Raw genomic sequence first — 25779 nt, 5'->3', positions numbered from 1 at the left:
CTGGAAGGCAGGGTCCTGGGACCTGGGGATCTGTTGGACATGGAAAGAGAGGCTGACGGATCACTTTTCTGCACCGGTTGCCAGGCTATCCCCACTGCTTATTAGGCACCCCCTTGAGTGGTCCATGATTATCTCTAACTTATTAACATGTCTGAATATCACCCCCTCCTCCTCCTGCTGCTGCTACTCACCCAGATCTGTTTCTGTAGGCTCCCTATCTAAAGGTGTCATCATTCACCCAATTACCCCAGTTGAAAACCTTGGCGTCACCCTCTACTGTCTCCCCATCCTGTCCCTTCCGGCAATTTACTTCCTAAATGTTTCTCCCATCTGTGTGGCCTCTTCAATCGCTGCTATCACTGCCAAGTTCCGGCAGGCCCTTATCAGCTCAGCCTGGATTACCCACAAAAGCCTCCTATCTGTCTCCCTGACTCCAGTGTGGACCCCTACCCCCACTCTCAAATAAAACATCCTCCACAAGGCTGCCTCAGAGAAGTTCCCAAATGTCACCTGACCAGGTCACTGAGTAAGACCCCTCATCCAGGGCTGCTCCAGCTGAAGGACCCAAATGCCGTAAGAGGCACACAAGGCCCTCCATCATCTGACCCTGCTTAATTTTCTAATAAATGCCAGAAGAGCCTTAGTCTCCCACACACCTCCAGCCCACACCAACCCGGCATTTTGTTTTGTTTTGTTTTTCTTTACCTCTAGCAGTTTCCTCTGCCTGGAATGCCTTCCACCCTCCCCCCTCGGTAGCCTGGCTAACCTCAATTCATTCTTTGAAGTTCCCCTCAGCTCTCCCCTGCCCTGGGAAGCCTTCTCCAGGTCCCTACTCCCCACACCCTGGGTGCTTTTCCATACTGACTGCAGGACCTTACAGAGGCCTGTGGCTGTGCCAAGCCTCCGCTCTGGGCTGGGGGCAAGCGGAGCAGAGTGGGTCCTGCTCACTTTGGTGTCCAGCACCCAACACAGAGCCTGGCGCTGTGGGTGCTCCATGCGTGTGTGGTTCGGGCTGAAATGTCTGGTGGTGGATGTTGCTGGTGACACTGGAGGAGGAGCCAACTGCCGGGAAGCCTGGCAGGAATAACCCCAAAGAGAAAGAAAACCCCCACATCACATTTTCTTTAAGTCTCCACTGGCAGGGCCAGGACAGCACCCCTGATTGAATGCAACTGTGACCCAATAGCAACTATCCAGCGTCGGGTTCGATTGCGTTTGATTTCAGAATTTGATTTCTGCTTCCTTCTAAAAACCTCATTCTCCCGTTTCTGTAGTAAACAAGCACCTTTCCGGTGGAGGCAGGCTGTTTTCCACGGAGCAGCCCCCTCCCCCCTCCGGTTAATGAAAGATGGTTGGTCAGAGGCTAGAGGGTGGAGACGTTTCCCTCACACCTGTCCCTGCAGCTAGCAGAGCTCTGGCACAAAGCTGACCCTCAATAAATACTTGCTGAATGGGTGCATGTGCCCAGTTCACCGAGATTGGGGATGGGAAGCCTGAAGCGGCTGGGGACTGGTGGGGGCAGACAGCCTGGGATTAGACTTGATCCACAGATAATCCCCCAAATCCAGAAGCCACCTGGACAGTTGCCTGGACTGCGCTTCATCAACGGAGGCATGTTGATGCTGCTGCTGATTCCGTGACAGATTTTCCAAGGGCCAGAAAATGGCTCCTCAAAAACTACTCTTCTAATTATTATTGAAGTGTGACAGAGAAAAGGACCGTCAATCCTTTGAGGGCAGAATCCATTTGGGGAGATGAACTGCTGGCTCTTCGCTCCATTTTTACTTTTAGGTACTTTTATTATGGAACATTTCAAGCAAACAGAAAAGTGGAGAGAACAGTATCATGAACCCAGTATAAGGTACCCATCACTGAACTTTAATGGTTACTGACACAAACCCAATCTCGAGTCATCTATAATCCATCCCTTGAAGCAAGTCCCAGCTATCATCTCATTTCACGCGTCACGACTTGGGAGAAGACCGAAATCCATTTCCGAGTCATCAGGGGGGCACTGGCCCTGGGCTCCCCTCGGCCGGCTGGCTCGGTGCCTGGCACGGCCCCCACCCGGCAGGTTCTGAACCTACGTCTATGAAACTCAGAGCCCGCTTGCGCGGCGCCAGGCCCTGCCTCCTCCGCTTCCTCCTCTTCCCGCACAGCGTGGGTCACCTCGGCCTCGTGGCGTTCCTGACACCCCACCAGCAGCCCCCGGTGATGCGCGAGTGAGTGTCTCCGCGCAATGCCACAGAGAGCGGAGGGAGGCGCCTTCCACTTCCTCTTTCTCCGGCTGACTAACGCCCGGCGCCCGCCCCACGCCTCCGGCTCCCCGGGGCGTGGCCACAGCCCGAAGGGGCGGGGAAATACCCATATTCGGCCTTATATGGGCAGCCACGTCACAGGCCGCACACTCATTCACTTAAAACGCGGCGCTGCCGGCGGAATCCCCGGCTTCTGGGGCGGCGAGTGGCCGGGCCGGCTGCCGAGCGCGCGGGGCGGGAAAGAAGAGTTGAGCGGCCGCTCCGGCGCCGGGCTCGGTCGCTCGGCCGGCCGCAGCCTCGCGGGTCGCCCTCCCGTGCCTCGCCGGCGGGCACCCTTGCCGTGGGCACCTGCGGGGCGCGGGACCGCTGGGCGGCGGCATGAAGGTCACGTCGCTCGACGGGCGCCAGCTGCGCAAGATGCTCCGCAAGGAGGCGGCGGCGCGCTGCGTGGTGCTCGACTGCCGGCCCTACCTGGCCTTCGCCGCCTCGAGCGTGCGCGGCTCGCTCAACGTCAACCTCAACTCGGTGGTGCTGCGGCGGGCCCGCGGCGGCGCGGTGTCGGCGCGCTACGTGCTGCCCGACGAGGCGGCGCGCGCGCGGCTGCTGCAGGAGGGAGGCGGCGGCGTGGCGGCCGTGGTCGTGCTCGACCAGGGCAGCCGCCACTGGCAGAAGCTACGAGAGGAGAGTGCCGCGCGGGTCGTGCTCACCTCGCTGCTCGCCTGCCTGCCCGCCGGCCCGCGGGTCTACTTCCTCAAAGGTGAGCGCGTCGGGGCCGCAGAGCCCCTGTCACCACCACCCCGTCCCCGCGCCCCTCGCGCGCCGAGCGGCCCGGGGCTCTGGGGTCCCCTCCTCGTGCGGGGCGCCTTCCACCACCCGGACCCCGGTAGTCCCCACTTGCCGGAGTGTGGACTCCGACTGGGGCTTGACGCGCGCTAGGAAGGGCGCTGCCAGTGTCAGCCCTCCGAGCTTCCCCCTCCCCACCCGCGTTCCTCGAAAGCTTCCGGCAGCCTGTCCGCCTGGGTGGGTGGGGTCGGTTCCGCAGCCGGGGGCACCGCTTCTCAGCCGCGGGGGCCGTCGGCTCGTGCTGGGCGCGGGCCCCGGTTTGCTGGCGCCGGCTTCGCTGCCCTCGTTGGGGGCTGGGTTCTGAGCCTTTCTGATAGACAGATCTGGCGGGATCAGCAGGTCGCGACCCCCCGGAGCGTGGCGCCGCGGCGTCCCCTTTCCTCCCGCCTGGACAATTAACGTATGTTAGGCTGTCTTCACCGACCCCTCTTGCCTTTTTGACCCTGGCGAGTCCCTCCCCTTCCTTTCCACTTCATTTTACTGCTTTTTATGGTTTTTCTCCGGCCTTCCCTTCTCCCCTCCCAGGCCTTTCTCTAGCTTCTTTTGGAGCTGACAGCCTTCCCACCCTTTTCTCCCCTTCCCTCAAAGCCTCCCCCCCACCCCCGCAGATCATCCCCTGCTGTCTGCCAGGGGTGGGGGTAGCCGACCAGCGAGCCCCAGGGTTTAGGAGAAGGTGTAGCAGGGCGGTGGTGGAGAGGATTTCGTTGCCTTTGGTTTAAGACGCCCCAGAGGCCGCCCCACCAGTCGGTCCATTACACCTGCCGGAGAGAGAGGACTTTGACTTCCCCAGCCGTGTAGTGAGTGACTTTCAAATTACAGAGCATTGATTTCTGGGTCACTTCCTATGACTTCTCCCGCCTTGTATTTGAGTCCTTTGTAACCTTCAGTGTATGGAAGACTTAGTCCACAGAGCAGAGATGAGGGTTCAGCCCAAGCTGTGCCCCAAGGCCCTGCCAAGGCTGTTGCAGACACATTGAGATACAGCAGTGATGTGGTTCAGAACTCGGGTGCAGTGAGCTGAGCGTGAGATGTTTTGAAACCATGCAAGTTGGGGAATTTCACACACTCCAGGGCTGGAGATCACACTCGCACCCCCCACCTCTATTAGCACCTCTTGCAGACTGTCCCCCTGTTGATTCTTGTTAAGGAGATGACAGGCAGAAGCTGATCATCTTCCTTCTCCACCAGCCTCAGCTTGCAGGGGAAGGAGGAATGCCCTCCAAGCTCTGCAGAAGTTTCACACTTAGCCCGGGATTTCTTTCTCTTCCCGATGGTGGTTTTCATCTCCTGTTCTTAGCAGTGAGTACAGGAAAAGCTACTGCCTTCCCAGTAGCATGAAAGATATATTCCAGGAAACCCCTCCTGGTCCTACCTCTGATCCCCACCCCTCTCCACGGGGGTCGTGCTGACTGTGTTGAAGTGACTGCCACAGGAAGTAAGCAAGTGGCTCTGTAAACTCACATCTCCAGAAAATTCATGTCTAAAATGTTTTTCTAAATGGCAGTAACATACACAGGTACAATTTTAAAAACACAAAGGCTGTACAGTGAAAAGAGGGCCTTCTGCACACCCTTGAGCCCAGTTCCACTCTCCAGAGACAGCCACCAACTATTTTTTGTTTGTCTTTAGACAAGTTAATTTTCCACGATTATCTTTAAAAAACAGAATGGTTTTGTATATTTCCTGTTCCAGCTTCTTTCACTTAACTAGATCTTGGGAGGTTTGTCCTTATCAGAACATGTACGTCCGTTTTACTTCTTACTTTTTGGTTTTTTTAATTTATTTAAGAGGGAGGGAGAGAGAGCGCGCGGGCCCGAGGGGGTGGGGGGCGCTGGGGTGGGGAGGAGAAGCAGACTCCCCACTTCAGCAGGGGGGGTCCTAAAGCAGGGGCCCAGGAGCCTCCTAAAGCAGGGGGCCAGGAGCCGTGTCCAGGGCTTTATCCCAAGACACTGGGATCATGACCCAAGCCAAAGGCAGACACTTAACCGACTAAGTAAGGCGCCCCTTACTTTCTAAGCCAGTCCCCTGGTGGTAGCCAGTAGGTTGCTTTCAGCCTCACTGTTTGAGGCAGTTGTGGTGGGGTATATTTGTGTCCAAATGCTTTGCGTGTGCACTGTCTTTCAGTAAGATTCCGGGAGTTGCCAGGTTGATAGCTGTGTGCATTTTAAACTTCAGTAGGAGTTGCTGGGTACTTCACCGCTAGAACACTACAAAAGTTAAGTTGTTGTTTGAGAACATTTTTATTTCCTGATCTACTTCATGTCCAGATATGAATTCAGGTTTTATCTAGTGGCATTTCAGATCTTGGGGGCAATGCCTTTTGTACTTCCCTTTATCCTCCTCCAGCCCTCAAAAAATAACACTAAAATGGGATGACGGCCGAATGGCATTGTCCGTGTGTATTTATATATCGTGTCCATGCAGCTTCTCTGCTCCCCTGGTCATGCAGCAGTGATCAAAAGCAGAACCTCTGAAGAGGATTGAAGCCGCCAAAAGAATTGCCAGAGCTCTTGCAACTCCAGTGAGCCAGCAGAGAGTGGTCCGTCTCGCCACGCCTCCGAGGGGGGTGGGTGAAAGGGATCATCTCATCTGAAGGGCTCCTGACCCCAGCTTGAAGAGACAGGCCCCTGTTTGTCTGTCCCGCAGCTACACTGAGCAGCTCTGCCTGATGTATTTTGTCAACAGGCAGGACCCAGCCCGCAGCTGTACCTCCTGTCTGTCCTGACAGCCATCTCTTTTAAGTGTGCTATTTAAAGACAAGAGATGGGGTGGCCTGAAGGCTTGTCTTTCCCAAGCCTCATTCTTGGGAAAGTTTGGGAGGGCCTGGGCCGCTCTTACCCCAGATTCCCATCCCGTATCACTCAGTTTGTCTCCTGGAACCCAAAACCTTGGAGACCCAGGCTCGGGAAGTGATTTACTAACTAGGGTCACCTCTTCCAATGAAGCTGTGGGTCACTAAGTCTGACCTTCTGTCTGCGTCCTAGGAGGGAAAGGGTCCAGGGGCTGCCGGGGGCACCACCACCTCCCACCTCTGTTACTCTCTGGCTTGTGGTCTCCTGTCGTGACCAGGAGGACCAGAAGCTCATTTGGGGAGGCCCAATGGGGTTTTTGTTGAAGTGACCACAGAGGAGATTTGAGTGTACTAGGTGGGGGCGGGGGCAGTTCCAGCAAGCTGGGAGGAAGCAGTAATGGCAAGATGACTCATTCTAGGAATTGGCTGCGCTTCTGGGAGGGAGCTGGAGACCGCCATGTTATCCATTAACCATTTGTCTACTGCAGGGGTTTAAGGCCACCATGTGCTCTACTGTGCACAGGGTATCATAACACCAGGAGACAGAAGAAAGAGGGGACTTTGTGGAAAATACATGGGCTCAGAATGCATATTTAATTGATGACTCGATCCTAACCGAATTCTCTGGGTCAGAAAAACAAATAGAAGCAGACTGGAGACCTTTTCTGGAGGCTCTCCGAAGTCCCTTAGGTCCTTTTGGATTGGGAGTGATGGCTTCCCCGAAGTGAGGTTGGCCTATTCACCTGGCAGCACTTGGCATGTTTTTCATTTGGTTCTTTCCCACTGAGTGCTGGGCCTGAGACTTTAATATGCCCAAGTTTCTGTGACTTGGTCCCAGTAGTTTTTACCTGGAGAAGTTTAAATGTAATATTAAGGATTTTTACAGTCATACCTGCTGGTAGTTATCATTTGAGGACCTGTAGGGAAGAAAGATCAGAGGGGAAGCTAAGGAAGATAGAAAGGAAGGGTAGGTGGTCTTGAAGGGGAGAGAAACAATTTTTACTTACTGGGACTGAGAATTAAGTTCTAAAGGCCTCGTGCCTCCAGTTGGTTTGGAAGATAATTAACTAGATTGATTACTCAAAATTAGACCTATAGAGAGGATTGTCAGCAGTGTGCTTTAGCACCTTGGGAGTGAGAAAGGGCAGAGCTGTTTTGTTGCACTGAGCTTAAACCTCATATTAGCCCCCATTCCTTTATGAATAGAGGGGGTTCCATCTATAATCCAGTAAAGAGCTAATGGGCTAAGGGTGAAACAGACCAATTCAGGAGTCTCTTCTTGCAAATGAATGAAATTCTGTATAATCACACCTGCATTTTAGGCAAACGAGTGAAAATAGCTTTTGTTTTCTGGAGGGATTTGGTTAATATTTGCCAGATGTCAGATAGATTTCCTTTCAGCTGCTTCTGATAGACACAAAAAGTTAATCATTGCCTCTCTGAACTATAACTTTTTAGAAAAGAGAGAGAAAGAGAGTGTGTGTAGCCCATTTCTGTTCTAAAGCTATTAGTTGGTTTGGCTCAACTTTTTTATAAGACCAGAATCTATATTAGCTTAATATTCTTGACTCTTCCACACTTAGGGTATTGATTAATTCTGGACATTTTCTAAAAGCCTGAGAAATCAATACTTAACATCTTCCTTTTTTTTTTTTCCCACCATGCAGGAGGGTACGAGACTTTCTACTCGGAATATCCTGAGTGTTGTGTGGATGTACAGCCCCCTCCACAGGAGAAGGCTGAAGCCGAGAAAGCCCTCGTGAGCCAGTGTGGGAAACCAGTGCTGAGCGTCAGCTATGGGCCGGCCTATGACCAGGTGAGTGGGATGGAAACGCTGTCTCGGCTGCTGGCTCCGTGCCTTCCTCCAGCACCCTGGCTCTTCCTCTCCCCGCTCAGGAGCACTGGTGCGCTCCTTTGTGGATCAGGGTGTTGGCAGAGCCCTCTAGCTTCAGAGAGCCGTTGCTTGCCAACTTGACTTTCCATCCAAGAGTAAATGGGCTTCTTTCCAGCAAATAAGCTGACAAGAGCAAACGAGCCACAGGATGCTTGACAGCTTCTGGAGAGAAGGGGAAGTGAAAGATACATTATGATTAGCTGGCCTAGGAAGTGCAGAGAGGCTTCAAAATACCAGCTTAGGTTTCCCTGAAGACGGTACAGAGCTGACTTTCAGGCTTCCTGTGTTAATCTTCTTTGTAATTGTTCATGCTCTGCAGTTTCTGCAAACCACCTGAGTACCTGTCAAGATGTGTCTTTTTGTTCTTTTTAACTGAAACAGGGCTGGGGGGGGTTGTGGAGAAACTGCTGTTTGGATGGCTAAGCAGGATCTAAGGGCTTCTGGTGCTTACAGTGCCATAAATTCCGAAACCAGAGAAGATGGAGAGACACTGTACAGGATTTCATGCTCGTACAAACACATGTGGGGTTTTTTTCCTTCAAAGAATTTTACTTTCTGGCAATTCTTTAAAGGCTGAAGATGTATGGAAGGCTCAGTCAGGGCCCCCCCTCCAGTGCTGGAGGACGAGGGAAAGGCGGGCAAGGACCCAAATCTGGCAGAAACCAGAGCTCAAAGCCTACCTTCCCATTTTACAGAGGGGGAAAAACGTGTCTCAGAGCTGGAGATGATCTCTTTGCAAGAATCCTATGACTGGGCTCCTGGCACAGTAGGCCCAGAACACCTCCCTTCTCTTAACTCTGGTTCTTTTCAAGACCTCGATCTGTTTTCCACAGAAACAGACCTTCTTTTGGAAAGGGGCCATCCTAGGCACCTGACTTGGTGGGAGGAGCTTTTCAAGTGTTTCCCACAACATAAGTACTTATCCAGATCCTAAGAAGGAAGACGTCTGGACGCTGCCTGTCATGAGCAGAGCTCTGCCCCTGGGAATAAACTTCCCAGTAAATCCAAGTGACTTCCCTTGAATGGGATCCCTGGTCAGGAAGTCTATTAGCTTGGCAAGGTGCCAGGGTTATTATTTTGTTTGTTTTCCTTTATTAAAAAATACAGCGTATGATGAACCCTCAGTATTCAAGCCATGGGCATGTGGCTTAGCTAGATGTCCATTTTCTGTTTGTTTGGGTGGTGTTTTCCCCTCACTTCTCAGAAAGTGAAAGAGAAACAAGAATTGTCAGGATGTTGTGAAGGCACAGCAGACCTTTGGCCAAGAAAGGACTGGGGAGGCCCTGACGTGTCTTGAAGGTTCATCTGGGGAACCCCCTAGTGCTATTTCTTAGAAGCGCTTCTGCGTTGAGAGAAGCCAAGCAAGGTCGTGTTAACCTTTGGGGTTTCTGAAGGCCTTTGTTTTCTTCCTCTTGAGTCTAAACAGAGGATTCAGAAAAAGAAAGACACATGGTTTCAGGAGTGTGTTGTTCTAGGCTTTAGAAGTAATTGGATAAGGTCCCAGGCCTGGTGTGTCAGTGTTTTCCAGGCACTAAAGAGAGGGAGAGATCTCTGGAGGTACATCTAAAGTGTTAAGTGCAGGGGCCAGCTCCAGTAGGTGCTAATAAAAATACTGGTTGTTGGGGCGCCTGGGCGGCTCAGTCGGTTAAGCATCCAACTCTGGATCTCAGTTCAAGTCTTGATCTCAGGGTCATGTGTTCAAGCCCCTCACTGGGCATGGAGCCGCTTTAAAACAAACCAAACCAAAAAACCTGGTTGTTACTCTTACTATCTTTGGTAAAATCCTCTCACTTTCTTCCAAGTGGACAAACTGGCCTTTGCTTGAACACTTGATTTCTCAGGAAAGAAAAAGCACACACCCCATGCCAGGTAATTTGAGAATTGCCTTCTGCTGGCCCTCATCTTATGCCCCTTTCCCTATTATGAGTCTGGCAGAGTTTCTGTTCCACTTTTATTCTGGGACAGGAAATGGAAACACAGGAAGCGGATGGATGATATGGGAAAGGCTCCCAAAGACATAGCCACTGCCCCCCCCACCCGCCCACTGTTTCTCTCTCAATCTCTGGGGCCTCCCATTGTTCCAGTTATCACTGGTTTTTCTTGCCACCCTTGAGCTGCTAAGACTGCCAGAGTCTGACCAGCTAGCTGTTTTTAACTTTGCCTCAGGGTAGATGGTCTCAGCTTCTAATTGGGATCTTCCTTAGCTGGAAACCTGGTGTGTGGGTGGCCTTCCAAAAGGGTGATGATGGACGCATCTCTCATGAACCCTGAGTCCCACATGACGAAGATCAGGGGTAGGAGAAGCTTGTCTTTAGGGATTCCAGGTAAACAGTGGTCATTTCCACTTCCAAGAAGCATCCTTTCTGGGGGCACACTTTAACATCTCTGAAACCCACATGTATCTTAGGATCGATCAGCACTGTCCTAGGTTTGATGAAATATACCATGAAAGTATCAGGAAAAAGTGGGGGTACTTGTCTCATTGGGTTTTTACCTGTTTCATCTCAAAAGAGACGGAGGCTGCCCCAAGGTTAGAAGGCTTGCGCTGGTGCTGTCGGGGCAGCTAGAACGTGAGCATAAGCCTCTCCGTTCTTCCCCTTCACGCACATCTTCTCATCCTTGTCAGCACAGGAAGGCCGCTAGCATTTCCTACCTCCATATGTGTAAGAAAATGAAAAATCTTTGCTGTGTGGGCTTTGCCGTCACTGAGTCACAAGGCAGCAACGTCGGGTGGAGAGTTTGCCAGGATGGAGGCTCCGCCCACACTCCGGGTTAAACCGTACCCTGGCTCTGAACTCTCTGCCTGGAAACCTGAAAGGGAACCTCCCACCTTACAAGTAGGTCAGGGCGGTGGTGTTTCCTCTCCTAACCAAGCAAGCTAATCCAATATTTCCTGGCTGTCCTCTGCCCCTCCCTCCAGGGCGGCCCAGTTGAAATTCTTCCGTTCCTCTACCTTGGAAGTGCCTACCATGCATCCAAGTGCGAGTTCCTCGCCAACCTGCACATCACGGCCCTGCTGAATGTCTCACGGCGGATTTCCGAGTCCTGCCCCACCCACCTACACTACAAATGGCTCCCCGTGGAAGACAGCCACTCAGCCGACATTAGCTCCCACTTTCAAGAAGCAATAGACTTCATTGGTAGGTTCAGTCATTCGCCCTCAGTCTTTTGGGGAGCCCCGTAGGGGCACCTGCTCTCTGTTCTGAGGTACTGATGGAGGCTCCCTTTGCCAAGAAGAAAAGTGTCTCGTATATGCAACCGCCAGGAGTTGGAGCCAGGAAGGGATGAAGCCACCAAAGAGGCAGAGGGGAGGATTCGAGCTGCTATTAATAGGAGCTTTAATTTGCAAGATAAATGAATTAATATAGTTTTATGGCGATACTCAGTGCCGCTCTTGTTATTTTTCCTAGCTGGGCGGGAAGCAGAGTGTGTCCGTGCGTAACACGCCATGCCAGGGAAGCAAGGGAAGGAAAGAACGATCCTCACTGTGCTCCTACGTAGGTTGGGGCATTTTTAGAAAGCAAACAGAAGGATTGAGCGAGCAGTACTTACACACCGAGCCCCGGGGGCCCTGGCAGCTTTTCACAGCTTTTGGCAGACTGCTTTAGGGGCAATTTGTTTTGCATTTTCAGCTAATTTTGGATTAAAGATCGCGTTTGATCACGCTCCATGCTCCGTGCACAGGAAAGTCGGCATCTTCTATACGTCGTGTTAGGCAGTTACCATTTAGTCCCCTGGCAGGCCTAGAAACCTCTGGCCTCTCTGCCTGGAAAGGGCTCTGGGCCTTGGGTTTCCACCTTTTCAGCATAGGCTGGATTGTTCCCTCCTTTGACAGCTTCCCTTTTCCCCCCTTCCTCTGCCTCGCCAGGGAGGCTGACTTTTTTCTGTTTCAGATTTGCAGGCACCGCTCCCCAGCCTTGTGGCCTTGCCTTCTTTCCCTTTAACATGCGTAGTTGTTGAAGTGGATATGTGATTTTCCTTATCTTGTGTTGAGGGCTTTTGGAGGGGGAAAGGCAGGTGTCGGGCATGGCAATAACTATTTAGGGCAGGTAGCAATTAAGAGGACCCCCTTCAGCCACATGGTGAGCCCTGTGCTCATCACATGTGGTTTCTTCTCTATAGGAAACCCACTGGGAAAGTCGCCAGAGGCAGAAGGCTGAGCCTGTCCTGGTCCTCTGAGCCTCTGGGCCGAGATGATTCCTTTGGATCTCTGAGAGGCAGGCCAAATGATAGGTTCGGAATGGGAAACCCTTGACGCTGTCTCCCTGACCCTGGGAATGCCTTGCCCTTCTCTGCCTGTTATTTAATTACCTAGATAGCTACTCAGTGAGGTCATGAAACCCGCCCCCATCCATTTCTCAGAAGCCTCCCTCCCCATCCTGTGTATTATGTACACAACCGCACAAACCCACGGCCTTTGAAAGCACAGGATGCTTTTCCCCAGACTCCTTGCCCTGCTGGTGAAAGGGGGACTGAGCCCATACCATGCACTTGACCCCTTCCCAGGGGAGGGCCCTGGGAGGGCCACATGGTAGACAAGCCCTGAGGGGTAGAGCAGAAGCAGCAGACTCCAGGCCCTTTGCTCTCTTGGACGTGGCACTGGGCAATTAAAAGCTAGTCTCCGAGGAGCAAAGGAAAATCAGAGTCATGACCCTACAATCCTAAGGGTTGGGGTCCCCTTTGAACTAATTTACAGGAACTTTTTTTCTTTTGAGTCAGACTAAATTGGGGGTACTCTAATGAGCTACACTGAGTGTGTCCTTTGGGACTTTTGTTCTGTTGGGGAAACTCTGGGGTTCCTCCCTGACTCCTCAGAAACTGGATCTTTTAGATGATACGGATTCATTTGCAAATGTCTTGAACTGGAGGAGGGTGCTAGGAAAGGGAGCTGACTTTATTTGCCCTTTAAAATCTTAAGTGTTTTTGCACACTGCGGCCTTACATAGTACCAGGTACATCCGACTTCCTGTGTTGTAATGTTGTAATTGTTTCCTCACTAGCAAGAGAGGGAATTGGAAAGACTGTTTTTTTGTGGTTTTTAATTGATGTATATATATATATATGTGTGTAACCTTTTGCCCCTCATTTTTAACTGTTGTAGTTCTTTTGGGGGGAGGAGTGGAACAGAAAAGGAGGGCACCCCCTTGTCATATTGAGCTAAAGAATGCTAACTGCTGGTGGTAGCTTTATAGCAGCGACTCCTATTGTTGTGCAAGATGGAGTTTGCGAAAGCCATTTATATCCTCTGGTCTAGGGAGCGTCACTTAGCCAGGGCTATAATTAGTGGCTGTGCACTATTTCTCGTATGTTTGGTGGTGGGAACCCTGGGAGCTGAGCCAAGCATCCCGCCCTGGCACAGCCAGACAGGGTGCCCACGGAGGCTGGCCGGCCTCTAGTAGGAGACGGGGGCTAGGTCCTCCCCATGAGAATCAGATCCCAAGAGGCAGGAATTGCTTTTCTGAGTCAGTCCTTGAACCTGGGACCCTCTCAGAAAAATGTACCTACCCAATAAATTTGCATGCAATGTCAAGGATTTTCCAGTGCCATCTTAAAACCCATCCGTGGAACCCAAGTTAGCATGGCATCTCCAGGAAAGGATTATCATGCCAGGTCTAGCACCTTCGGGGGCAGAATCTGTGCGAGTATCCTGGAGAACAGGGAAGCACCTCTGAATATTAGAAAGGCCCTACTTGGGGGGATAGACATTGAGGGGACCCCCTAAGTTCTGTCCTTGCCAGTGGGCATTAGAGGCTGGGCAGGGGGGAACCTCAGCTCTCGGACAGATGTGACATTTTGATGACTAGGTCACTTTTGTGTTTAATTCTTGTATCTTGGCATTGCCTTTGGGTTCCAGTCCCAACTCATCCTCGCTGTCTTTTCTTCCTTCCAGATTGTGTCAGGGAAAAGGGAGGCAAGGTCCTGGTCCACTGTGAGGCTGGGATCTCCCGTTCGCCCACCATCTGCATGGCTTACCTCATGAAGGCCAAGCAGTTCCGCCTGAAGGACGCCTTCGATTACATCAAGCAGCGGAGGGGCGTGGTCTCGCCCAACTTCGGCTTCATGGGCCAGCTCCTACAGTATGAGTCTGCGATCCTGCCTTCCACGCCCCAGGCTCCCTCCTGCCAAGGGGAGGCAGCCGGCTCTTCATTCATAGCACATTTGCAGACACTGAGCCCCGACCTGCAGGGTTCCTACTGCACCTTCCCTACCTCGGTGCTGGCCCCCATGCCCACCCACTCGACAGTCTCAGAGCTCGGCAGGAGCCCCATGGCCACAGCCACATCCTGCTAAAACCAGGATGGGGGATCCAGCCCAGCCCCAAGAACAGCTGTGATTCTGCTTTTTTAAAACTCGTGGACATTTCATACCTGTGCAATACTGAAAACCTCACTCTGTCCCGCTGCCCCAGTGGGACCGTGAGCGGTCACCAGGCTTGCAAACGAATTTCACGCTGACAGCGGGGATCGGTTTTGGGGACCGAAGGAAGGCCAAGCCATGATGAGAGCACAGCGTGTGCCAACTACTGTACTTCCAGACCCCCTGCCCTCTCAGGACCGCCCGGGGCCCTGCACCTCCAAGCTTGCCTTTTCATTTCAAGCTTAAGGCAATAAATACCCACAGCAACGTGGGAGAGAGCAATGCTAGACCGGGAGAAAAAGCAGTGACAAAGCCAATTTGTTCTGAAGGAAGCACAATTTCCACCTTTTTTTAACTTCGGCCGTCTCCCTTACCCGTCTGTTGCTTCAGGGCATAAGCTGATCACCCAGTCAGGAAAGTAACCCCTCCAGGGCTTGGAGGGATGCCATCTAGATGCTGATTTGAACCCTCCCATGTTTCCGAGACTCCCTCTTGGGTCCAGGGTGGAGGCAGATGGTTGAAGCAGCGAGATGTCAACCTATCTGGGTGTCCTTTCCACTGTGGGTTCTTCCCTGACTTCAGACTTCGCATGGTTTCTTACTCATACTTGAACCTTTCTTGTTGCCCCTCTCCTCAAAGCGTCGCTTGTGTCATTTGAGAAGAGTTCTTCAGACCTTAGACCAAAAATCACCCCTTTGAGGGGGTGGCAGCAGGTGCCAAGAGAAAAAGGGACCTGCCACGTCCGGGTTAGTGGCACTGAAATGGTCGTCTCCCCAGCTTGCTGTCCTTAATGTGTGCTTGTCTCGTCTCTTGTGACACACGTTTTCTTCCCTGCCCCTGGGGGTTTCTTCAAGTCGTGGACTTCTGGGGTTTGCAGATTCTGTAATGTGGTACTTCTTTTTTGTCTGTAGGTCTCTCTCTCCAGGGGAAAAGGCAATAATTTCCTAAAATCCATATGAATGTGAAGAAAAGCAGTATGTTACTGGGTGTTGTTGTTGTTGTTGTTGTTGTTTTTTATAGTGCAAAATAAAAAGATGAAAAGAGAAAAAGCCCTCCTTCATGTTGGTGAGTGGGGGTAGTAAGGGAGGAGTGCGTTTGGGTGGGGATGCAGCCTGTGTCACTGGATGCAAACGAACACTAGGGTGACAGCTGTGCCATTGTAGGCTGAGTCTGCATCTGCTCGTGGCTGGTGATCTCAAGGCTACAGAATGTTGCTTTCCCGCTGAGAGGCTTCCCGAAGCTCACTTGTAAGAGGAGTCCTTAGGTGCCGGCCTCCCAGAGAGGTGGTCGGAGCACCCACCCACTCAGGGCTCTTGAATTCCATGAGCCCAGGCAAGGTCTTCTCCTTGAACCTCAGATGCTTCATCAGTGACATGAGCTGGAGGTTCCCCAAGGTCCCTTAAAGCTCAAGGCCCTTGATCACGGCAAACCTGAATGCCAAGCTTGTGGCCAGCCTCCTCCTAGTGCCTGGCACATGGCAGACACACTCAGAAAAGGTTGGAAAAATGCCCAAGGGACAGAGAAGCGAACTAGGTGACAGTTCACCATAAGTGCCTGCCCCCCTTCTTTTTCACCTTTGGAACTAATTCTGCCAGGTACTTCCCTCAGCCAGTGAGTGGGTTTAAATCCCAAGCTGGATCAACTTGTCCACTGAGTTGTTTCCTCTGTTGGTGGAGCAAGGAAGGAACAAGACTGACTTCTCCCCACACCTGGCGAGGCCTCTGCCCCAGCCTAACTCTTGGGGCCTGTTTCCTAATCAGGACCTGACGTGGGAATTCCAAACATACCCCTCAATTCTGGAGGGCCCAAAGAGATGGCCAGCTCCCCCCTCAGGCACCATGTCCACAAATAGCAACACGGTGGCCTAGGCCAGGGTAGCCCAGCTCTTTCTAAACACCTCAAAGGCTTGGCTTGAGGCCTTGTTCTCTGCAAGCCTTTCCTTTTCGCCACTCTCCCTCCACAGATTCCTTGGCAAACCCTCAGGTAAGAATGCCACCCACACTAGAGAGGCTGCATTGCCTTCACCTCATGCCCCTCGTCTGCAGAATCTAAGCAGGGCTTTCACGGAGAGTGGAGTGAAGAACGTTGGACAGGGAAGAGGGAAGTCCTGGCTTCTAGCCCTCACCTCGTCCCTAACACTAGCACTTTGGAGCTAATCTCTAATAACCTCGCTGGACCGAAATTCTCCAGGACTGCTTGGTCTGGTGGATGTCTGAGTTCCTTCCAGGGCTTCAAATCCCTGAGCCTCCATTCAGCCTTGGAATGTGAGTCCAGGTGCTGAGTGGCTGGAGGGGCCTGGAGCAGGAGAGCCAGGGGGTGGGAAGCTGGGTGCAGGCTGGGGTGATGTGCTAAGCTGCGTCCCACTTGCTGACATTTGCTTTATTGCATTAAGGTCTTTCTCTGAAGGGTGAGTAAGTCCTCTAAATCAGGCATATGAGGATTGCTCATAAGCCAGTGAGTCACTGGAGGGTAAGCCAAGTGAAGCCCCACAGCTGGGGACGGCTTTTGACTCTCACTCCCTTAATAATTTCATTAATTACACCTCCATGTGTGTCCAAACCAACTTCACACTGGCTTCCAGTGCCAGGTGGGGAATTCAAGCTTGCGGTGTCTGGATCCTTCATCCCCAGATTTTGAAGAACCACCTTTGTTGGTCTCTAGCACCAGTGCTGGGAGAACAGAGACAGTAGTTCTCCCCTGTTCCGTGTCCCAGCTGGGGCTGTGGGTGAGGCCCTTCAGGCCCACCCTCGCTCCTGAGTGGGGCCTGGTGGGGGCAGGAAATGTATGAGCAGTCACACGCCAGCGTGCTGGCAGAGGCCCTGGGCACCCATGGGTCTCCTTCCTGCGAGGATCCGGGAAAAGTGCCGCCCAGGGCTCAATACCCTCAAAGGCTTTATCTCTCTGAATCGCTGGTGGTGTATCTTCTGAACACCACAAAGCTCATGCCTGCCCTGTTTCCCTCCTTGCTCCCTAGGCAGCCCAGAACAAAAGTTTTCGCCTACCTCGTGGCAATTATACAATTGTCTGCAATGACTTTATGGCATGTTATTTTGTTTCCATTAAAATTTCCCAACTTTCTTTTTCTTTAACTTCCATTTCCACAGGACTTAAACACACACGCACACGCACACGCACACACACAACAAACCAACCCTTGGGCGGTAAAGATTAGACACACCACGATGCATTTATGGAATGAGGGGATGTATAAAAACGTGGAGAGAAGCCTGTTTCCCTTCAGTGTTGCAACTCTCCATCTCACTCTGAAGGATTCATTCACGGGACTGGGTTCCTTTGCCTTCTCAGTAACTCCGCCAAGGTCTGGATTCTTTCTGGAATAAACCCTGTCCAGACACTAAGTCCCATGGCCAGGGCCCTCATTCCTTGTCCCTTGATCTCTGGCACTGGCCTCCCCTTTACTTGTATCCTGCTGCTGGCAACCTTTTATGGGCAGAACCCTGGAACAGATGGACAGATGGCTCAGAGCCACAATACAGCCCCTCCTGATTTCTACACACCGGATGTGAGAGATGGGACTCCATGCCTAGATACCCACCACTGCTCCATCCACTCGACCCTGAGCACCTGCTAGAACCTGGGGGATCGACAGCCAAGTGGTCCTACCCTCATGGAGTTCGTAAGTAAGTACTAATGACTGTCACTGGACTTCTGTCCCAGACTGGAGGTGGCCTTTGAAGCCCCACACAATCTCCTTCCCCAGCTCCCCTCTTCTGGGCTCCAGCTTCATCCTCCCCTCTCTGGTCCCAGCATACTTCATGCCTGAGCTCCCTGGATATGGCAGCTCATACCCATGGCTGTGTTTACCTGTGCTAATGACTGAGCTCCGTCTTGGCGCGTCCCTTCATTCCTCTTGTATTGTTTACCAACTTGTTTGGAACATTGTGTTAGTCTTGGCCCCATCGCCACCCACACTGGAGTACAAAAAAGAAGTGAGCTCTCATTGAGCCCTAGTCCTTTCTCAGTCATTTGGCTAATAGCAAAAGTCTGTAGTAAGCACCTACCACGCACCACAAACCAACCTCGGCAGGCACACAGATTTGGCAAGTTTAATCCTCACCACAACTCTGTACATCTTTTACTATCTCCATTTCCATATGCACAAGATGAGCCTCAGAGAGATTAAGTAACTTGCCCAAGGTCACACAGCTAGTAAATGGTAGAAGGACGATGAAGTCATTTCACTGACCTTAGACCCCTCACAGCACCTGGGATATATACTAGATGCTTTTGTCCATTGGGCTTTTGTTTGCAAGGAAGAGTCTTCTCAAGCCACATTGAGGAGAAAGGTTTGTGGATAGATGCAAATTGTGTCTATTTGCTCTTGACACACTGGCTTTCTGACAGCCACCACACACGCCATGTTCCCTCCTGCCTCAGGACATTTACACATGCTAGTTCCTCTGCCTGGAACACTTTTCTCCCCTAAATTCACCCTTCAACTAAGTAATTCCCACTGGTCTTCATGTCTCATCTCAAACTTCCCGTCTGTAGGGAAGCCCTCCCAGACTCTCAGATGGGTCAGATGTCTCTGTTCATCTCTCATAGCTCCCCATCTATATTTTTTTCTTCATATTTCCCCAAAGTTTAAAGATTCTTGATTTATCCATGATTATTCTATTACTGTCTCTGTTCTCCAGACAAGAAGCACCAGGAGAGCAGAATACATTGCATTTCAAGAGGGACCCAGGGAGCGCCTTAGTGGCTCAGTTGGTTAAGCATCTAACTCTAGATTTTGGCTCAGGTCATGATCTCACGGTCCTGAGATGTGAGATCAAGCCCCACATTGGGCTCCTTGCTCAGCAGGGAGTCTGCTTGAGATTCTCTCCCTCTCCTTGTGCCCCTTCCCCCCAGCTCACATGTTCACTTGCTCTCTCTCTCTCAAAAATAAATAAATAAATAAATAAATAAATAAATAAATAAATAAATAAATATCTTTAAAAAGAGAGAGAGAGAGGGACCCACCATGGGCCTGATTTATAGTGGGTATTTAGTAAGTATTGATTGAGTAAAGGAGTGAATGAACGAAAACTGGGAATGCAAAACTGTCAGGACCAGAAGCTGGGCTCTCCATCTCTCTCAAAGCCTGTGCCATCCTCTGTGCATAAGCTTCTTTACCCCATGTCATTTGCCAATTCTTTCCCAATCCTAGAGGAAACAAGTTTCCTAGATTTAATGACTGCTACCCTACTGGTCAGAGCTCAGGTCACCACATCACCCTATTAGTCACGGGTCAGCTGCCTTTAGGTCGGGCGTCCATGCTGGGACCAATCAGTTTCCTCTAAGTTCAGAGACCTGCCTATCTCAGACTCCCTGAGCAGGGCGCAGAGAGGGCAGTTTCAGCTCGAAGGGGCAGGGATCCTGCCATACACTTGGCTAACTTGCCATGTAAAGTACTCAATTAATGCCAGCAAACTGAGTATTGGATAAGAAGGCCCAGGAGACCGCCACATAGCCTGGGCACAATGAAATTCAACCCTACTGGTCTTCTCCTATTGCCAGTGAGCACCCTAAGGTGATGAATTATGGTACCTAAATTTAATATTCTGGTAGTATTTATTTATAGCACTGGATCAAATCGCTTCCCACCCACACATCCACCACCATTCACTTGTAAAGTTTACAGAAACCAAGAAGCCACTAGGTGGGAGCTTAAAATAGACCCTTGAAGCATCTGTACACTTTTCATTCCGGGCTATTCTAGCAGCCAAGAGAAAATGTGCCACTTGAGAGGAAAAAACCTCTCAGATAGTGAGCCTCAAATGTATCTCTATGGGAGGAAAATGAAAAAAAAAAATTATTTCCAGGCTTTAAGTAAAAGAACAGTAGATTTAGAGTAAGGAAGCATAGCTGTCAGGCCCAGGGAACCTAATGAGTTAGAACCTTTAGAAAGATCTTTTAAAAAGCACTTTACCATGAGCAGGCTGTATGCTGGGTATTTTCCATACGTTCTCTCACGTAAGGGCCACAAAACCCCAGCAGAGTGGATACTGTTAGGCCTGTTTACAGGTTAGAAAACTGAGAGGTGACAACCCAGCCTAAGGTTACATAGCTAGAGCCTGTGGATGTCAGAGCCAGGATGCCTACCTTTCACTGGACTCCCAAAGCCATACTCTTTCCTCTGTACCACACTTTCCCAGAAAACGAAGTTCAAAAGTGTGTCGGTTGTGGGTCCTCATGTCTACATCTCTTAAATGGTGGTTATGAAATCTATTTGTTCTTTAGAGTTGGGTTTCAAGAGATCTCCTGGCAAGACTTCATTAAGCTGACAGTCTTCTCTTCTGACATGATTACTGAGCTGTTAGATTTGGGAGCTGAATTTCATGAAGAATGTGGACAAACTGGTGTGTTTACAGATAATGGACAGTGAAGGGATTGGAAACTATGTCATACAAAGAAGAGCAGGGAAAGGCCGAGATGCGTGGCCTCCAGAGGAGAGCCAATGAATTGTCTGACTGAAGTTGTATAGAGTGGTGTCTAGGAACTCAGGGGCTAGAGTTTCATGAGCCTGAGTGTGAATTCTGGCTCTGGCATTTGCTAGACGTGTGGACATGGACAAATCACCTCATGTCTCTAAGCCTTGAAGTTCTTATCCATGAAAGGGGCATCCTAATTGAATCTACCTTGTGGATACAATTTTGAAGAGTAGACGTGAAGAGGAATAATTGCCTGGTGTGAAGTCAAAGACACAGTAAGTCTTCAATGAACTTGGTCACGATTATTAAGTACAATAATTGCAGCAGTGCACTACCCACTGGTGTGAGGGTTGGGCAAGCAGAGTGGGATTTCTATTGGAAAGACTGCTGTGGAGAGGATTCAAGCCTCAGGGCCTTTGCACACATTCCTTCCTCTGCTTCATTCTTTCTCTTCCTCACCTGCTCATTTTTGGATCTCCTTGGTACCTCACTCATGATTCCACTTCTTCAGGGAAACCTTCCCAGATTTCAGGATTCCATATTAAATGTTCCCCTGGTCCCTATGCCTTCCCTTCAGAGCACTATAATGATGGGAATTAAATAATGATGTTCATTATTTTTTTAAATTAGCTTTATTACGGTGTAATTTACATAGTAGGAAATTCACTTATTTAAATTTTACAGTTAAATGAGTTTTGACAAGTGTATATATATACAGCCACGTTAACATCACCACAATCAAGATATGGGCTATTTTATTGACCTTTAAGATTTCCTTGTGCCCCTTTGCATTCGCTGGGTTGTTTCCAGGTTTTGACTGTTATGGATAAAGCTGCTATGGACATTTGTGGACATATTTCTGGTCACATGGTAAGTTGCATTCCTACCATTAATGAATGAGAGTACCAGTCGCTCTATATTCTAGTTTATACTTGGTATTGTTAGTTTTGTTGAGTTTAACCATTCTGGTAGTATGTAGTATGTAGCGCTAACTCATTGGATTTTTGAGTTTCTATTCTATGATTACTAATGATGTTGACAATCACTTCATGTACTTACTGGCCATTCATAGATCATCTTTAGCAAAATATCTATTGAAAATTTTCTTTAAGTGAGTTATATGTTTTATTGTTAAGATTTAGTACCACACTATCTTGATTACTTTAGCTTTATAATATGTTTTGAAATTGGGAAGTGTAAGTCTTTCGATTCCTTTTTCTTTATCAAGATTGTTTTGGCTATCATGGGTCTTTTGGATTTTAGTAGAAGCTTGTCAATTTCTGCCCAAATATCAGCTGGGATTTTGATAGGGTGTGTGTTGAATCTGTAGGTCAGTTTGGGGAGTACTGCCATCCCAAAGATGTTTAGTCTTCTTGTCCATGAACATGGGGCATCTTCCCATTTACTTAGATCTTCCTTATTTCAACAGTTTTGTAGTTTTCACTGTATAAGTCTTGCACTTCTGTCATTAAATTTATTCCTAAGTATTTTCATGCCATTGTAAATGGAGTTCTTTTCTTAATTTCATTACATGGATTGATTTTTTTTAAGATTTTATTTATTTAAGTAATCTCTACACCCACTGTGGGGCTTGAACTCACAACCCCCAAGTTCAAGAGTCACAGGCTCCACCAAATGAGCCAGCCGGGCACCCAGACATAGATTGATTTTTGTGTGCTGATCAAACCTTGTCATTCTGGGATAAACCCCACTTTACCATGACATGTTATCTTTCTTAAGTATTGCTGGGTTTGACTTGCTAATATTTCATTATAGATTTTTGTACCTATGTTTTTGAAGGATATGGTCTCTAGTCTTTTCTTTCCTTGTCATCTATTTGTCTAGTTTTCATATCAGGTTAATGCAGCGCTCATAAAATGATTTAGGAAGAGTTCCTTGCTCTTCCAACTTCTGTAAGAGATTGTATAGACTCGGTATTATTTCTTCCTCAACTATTTGGTGGAACCCACCAATGAAGTCACTGGGGACTGAAGTTTTCTTTTTGTGAAGCTTTTTAACTATAAATTCAGTTTTTTTGGTGGATGTAGAGTTATTCCAGTTACTTATTTCTTCTTAACTGTGCTTTGGTAGTCTGTATCTTTCAAATACCTTATTCATTTCATCAAAGTTGCTGAGTTGTTTAGCATAAAGTTATTAATAATGTTTCCTTACTGTCATCTTACGGTCCTAGGATCTAGAGTGGTGTTCCCTCTCTTATGCCTGATACTAGTGATTTTTGTCTTTCCTTGTTTTTTTCCTGATCAGTCTGGTTAGAAATTTACCAATGTTATTTATATTTTCAAAGAACTAGCTTTCGGTTTTATTGATTTTTCTGTACAATGTGTCCATATTCTACTTCACTGATTGCCACTCATATTTATTTTTCCCTCCTCTCATTTACTTTGGATTCAATTTGCTCTTCTTTTTCTAGTTTCTTAAGGTGAAAATCCGTCATTGATTTTATACTTTCTTCTTTTCTAATATAAGCATTTAGAGCCATGAATTTTCCTGTAAACACCCTACAGATTTTTGATAGGTTGTGTTTCCATTCTCACTCAGTTCAAAACATATTCTGATTTCCCTTATGATTCCCTTTTTTATCTGTTTAGTTAATTTCCAAAATTTGGAAGATTTTCTATACATCATTCTGTTATTGATTTCTAGTTTCATTCTGTGGTGGTCATGGAACGTACTTTGTGTGGTTTTGCTCCCTTAAATGTATTGAGACTGATTTTATGGACCCAAATATGGTCTGTCTCGGTGAATATTTCATGTGCATTTGAAAAAAAAAAATGTGTGTTCTGCTCTTTTGGGTGGAGTGTTATGAAAGTTCAGGCCAAGTTGATTAACGATGTTATTCAAGTCCTCTCTATCTTTGCTAAGTCTTTCTACTCTTTTATCAATTACTGAGAAAAGAGTGTTGAAGTCTTCAACTACACTTGGAATTTAGCTGGTTCTCCTTTTAGTTCATTTTGTTTGTTTGTTTCAGTAGGCTCCACACCCAGCATAGAGTCCAGTGCAGGGCTTGACCCTGAGACCAACACCCGAGCTAAGATCAAGAGTCAGATACCACACGGACTGAGTCAGCCACCCAGCTGCCCTTGGTTGCATCCGTTTTTGCTGCAAGTTTTCTGAAGCTCTATTAATTGTAGCAATGTTTAGGTCTGGTGTGTCCTCTTGATGAATTCGCCCCTTTATCACTGTGAAATGTCTGTTATATTCCTTGTTCTGTAGCCTGTATTGCCTGATATTACTATCACTACTTTAGCTTTCTTTTGATTAGTGTTTGCGTGGTGCATCTATTTTTCTTTTAATCTATCTGTGTATTTATATTCAGAGTTGTTTCCTTGCACACATCATATAATAGGGTCTTGCTTTTCTTGTCCAATCTATCTCTTTTAAATTACCTTTAATGTAATTATCAATATGTTGAGCTTATATCTACTATTTTGCTGTTTGTGTTTTATTGGTCCCTTCTATTCTTTATACCTGCTTTCCTTTTTTCCTGACTTCTTTTAGACAAATTGAGTGTTTTCTATTTTCTTTAAGATTTTATTTATTCATTTGAGAGAGAGAGAGAGCATGAGTGGAGGGGAGAGGCAGTGGAAGAGGGAGAGGCAGGATCCCCACTGAGCAGGGAGCTCGACGTGGGGCTCGATCCCAGGGCCTGGAGATCATGACCTGAGCCAAAGGCAGACGCTTAACCAGCTGAGCCACCCAGGCATCCCATGTACTTTCTGCAATTTCAGATCTTCTCCACTGTCGGCTTATTGATTATACTTATTTTGTTGTTGTTAATGGTCGTGCTAAGGTTTAAAATATACAGCTTTAATGCATCACTACTTTCAAATAGTACTCTTGTTTTGCATCTAGTAAAAGGACCTATAATAATATATTTACATGTCCCCCTCCCTAGTCTTTGTACTCTTTTTTTTTTTTTTAAAGATTTTATTTATTTATGTGACAGAGAGACAGCCAGCGAGAGAGGGAACACAGCAGGCGAGTGAGAGAGGAAGAAGCAGGCTCCTAGCGGAGGAGCCCGATGTGGGACTCGATCCCGGAACGCCGGGATCACGCCCTGAGCCGAAGGCAGACGCTTTAACGACTGCGCTACCCAGGCGCCCCTAGTCTTTGTACTCTTGGAGTGAAGTGAGTTCTATGTAAGTTATAAACCTCGTAATAATGTGTTATTGTTTCTGCTGGAAACAGTTGCTTATCTTTTAAATAGACCGAAAAATGAGGGGGAAAAAATTAGATCCTTGATTCATATAATAATTGGCTAGCCCAGGGAGTATGAGGATGGCCTCACTATTGTATATCTGGTGTGACTTCCAGTGAGAATACCAGAAAGTCTCGGGGTCCCCAGCTGTCTGCAGCTCCACTCCAGGCCACATGGCCTCCCGTGGGCGATAGTTTCTCTTGGTTCCTGCCCTTACAGGGGACAGCTCCATAGTTGGGCTTCTAAATCCCTTCTCCCTACAGATGTCGCAGTCAAGGACAGCTGTGATGTACCCTTAAGCTCTTTTTAAAGCTTACAAGGACATTGACCTTCAACGCCAGAGCATTAATAATCATGATGGCTCACACTTATTGAACTCTTTCCACATGACAAACACCTTGCTAAGGTCTCAGTGTGCATTATCTCTTAAATCTCCCTGCAATCCAATGTGGTAGATATTGCTATTATTCCCTTTTTACAGATGAGAGAATGAGGCAAGGGAGTTTAAGTAAAGTACCTGAAATCATGCAGCAAGATCAATAAGGGAACCAAGGTTTGTTTGGTGTCTTGGTGGCCTGACATCAGAGCCAGCCCCTCTCAAGTACTCTGTTCTTTTTTTTTTTTTTTTTTCAAGTACTCTGTTCTATGCCCTCCCTCCCACCCCACCCCGCCCCCGTGACCTGCCTGAGGACATTTTGCCGCCCTCTTAACACACACAGCTCCAGTGATATTATACACCTGGAGAACCGCTGGGTTTGGGGCCTCATCTGTCCCTGTTCCTCTCAACACACCAGGGCCAGTGGCTGAAGAGCATATCCTTTGTTGATCAGTGTGGGTTAGTGGCAAGAGCACTGGAATGGGAGTCAGGGCTCCGTTCTCATTCCAGCTCCATGGCTCACCAGTCATGCTTCTTTAGGCACATTGGCTAATGTCTCTGGGTTTGTAGTTTCTCAATACCTAAGTCCAGGGGATGGAATTAGATC

At 48.8% G+C, this 25779-nt stretch overlaps 1 protein-coding gene and 1 long non-coding RNA gene across 2 annotated transcripts in view; one reads left to right on the top strand and one right to left on the bottom strand.

The window, feature by feature from the left end:
• The window catches only part of LOC103657005, a 34075-nt gene extending 30966 nt beyond the window's left edge, over positions 1-3109 (bottom strand). The window contains exon 1 of the long non-coding RNA XR_005833261.1: positions 2966-3109. This is a non-coding gene — a long non-coding RNA (uncharacterized LOC103657005). The remainder of the gene's footprint in view (positions 1-2965) is intronic.
• DUSP5 (dual specificity phosphatase 5) lies at positions 2508-15184 on the top strand. The gene is made up of 4 exons (XM_040624544.1): positions 2508-3015; positions 7560-7708; positions 10707-10926; positions 13677-15184. Exons 1-4 carry the CDS (start codon positions 2637-2639, stop codon positions 14075-14077), a joined length of 1149 nt encoding a protein of 382 aa, XP_040480478.1. The 5' UTR covers positions 2508-2636; the 3' UTR covers positions 14078-15184.
• Positions 15185-25779: the final 10595 nt, after the last annotated feature.

This window comes from Ursus maritimus, unplaced genomic scaffold (genome assembly GCF_017311325.1).
Source record: "Ursus maritimus isolate PB19 unplaced genomic scaffold, ASM1731132v1 scaffold_7, whole genome shotgun sequence".
Taxonomy (NCBI): Eukaryota; Metazoa; Chordata; class Mammalia; order Carnivora; family Ursidae; genus Ursus; species Ursus maritimus.
Note: the sequence above shows the minus strand (reverse complement) of the source record. Positions and strands in the feature narration are given on the sequence as shown.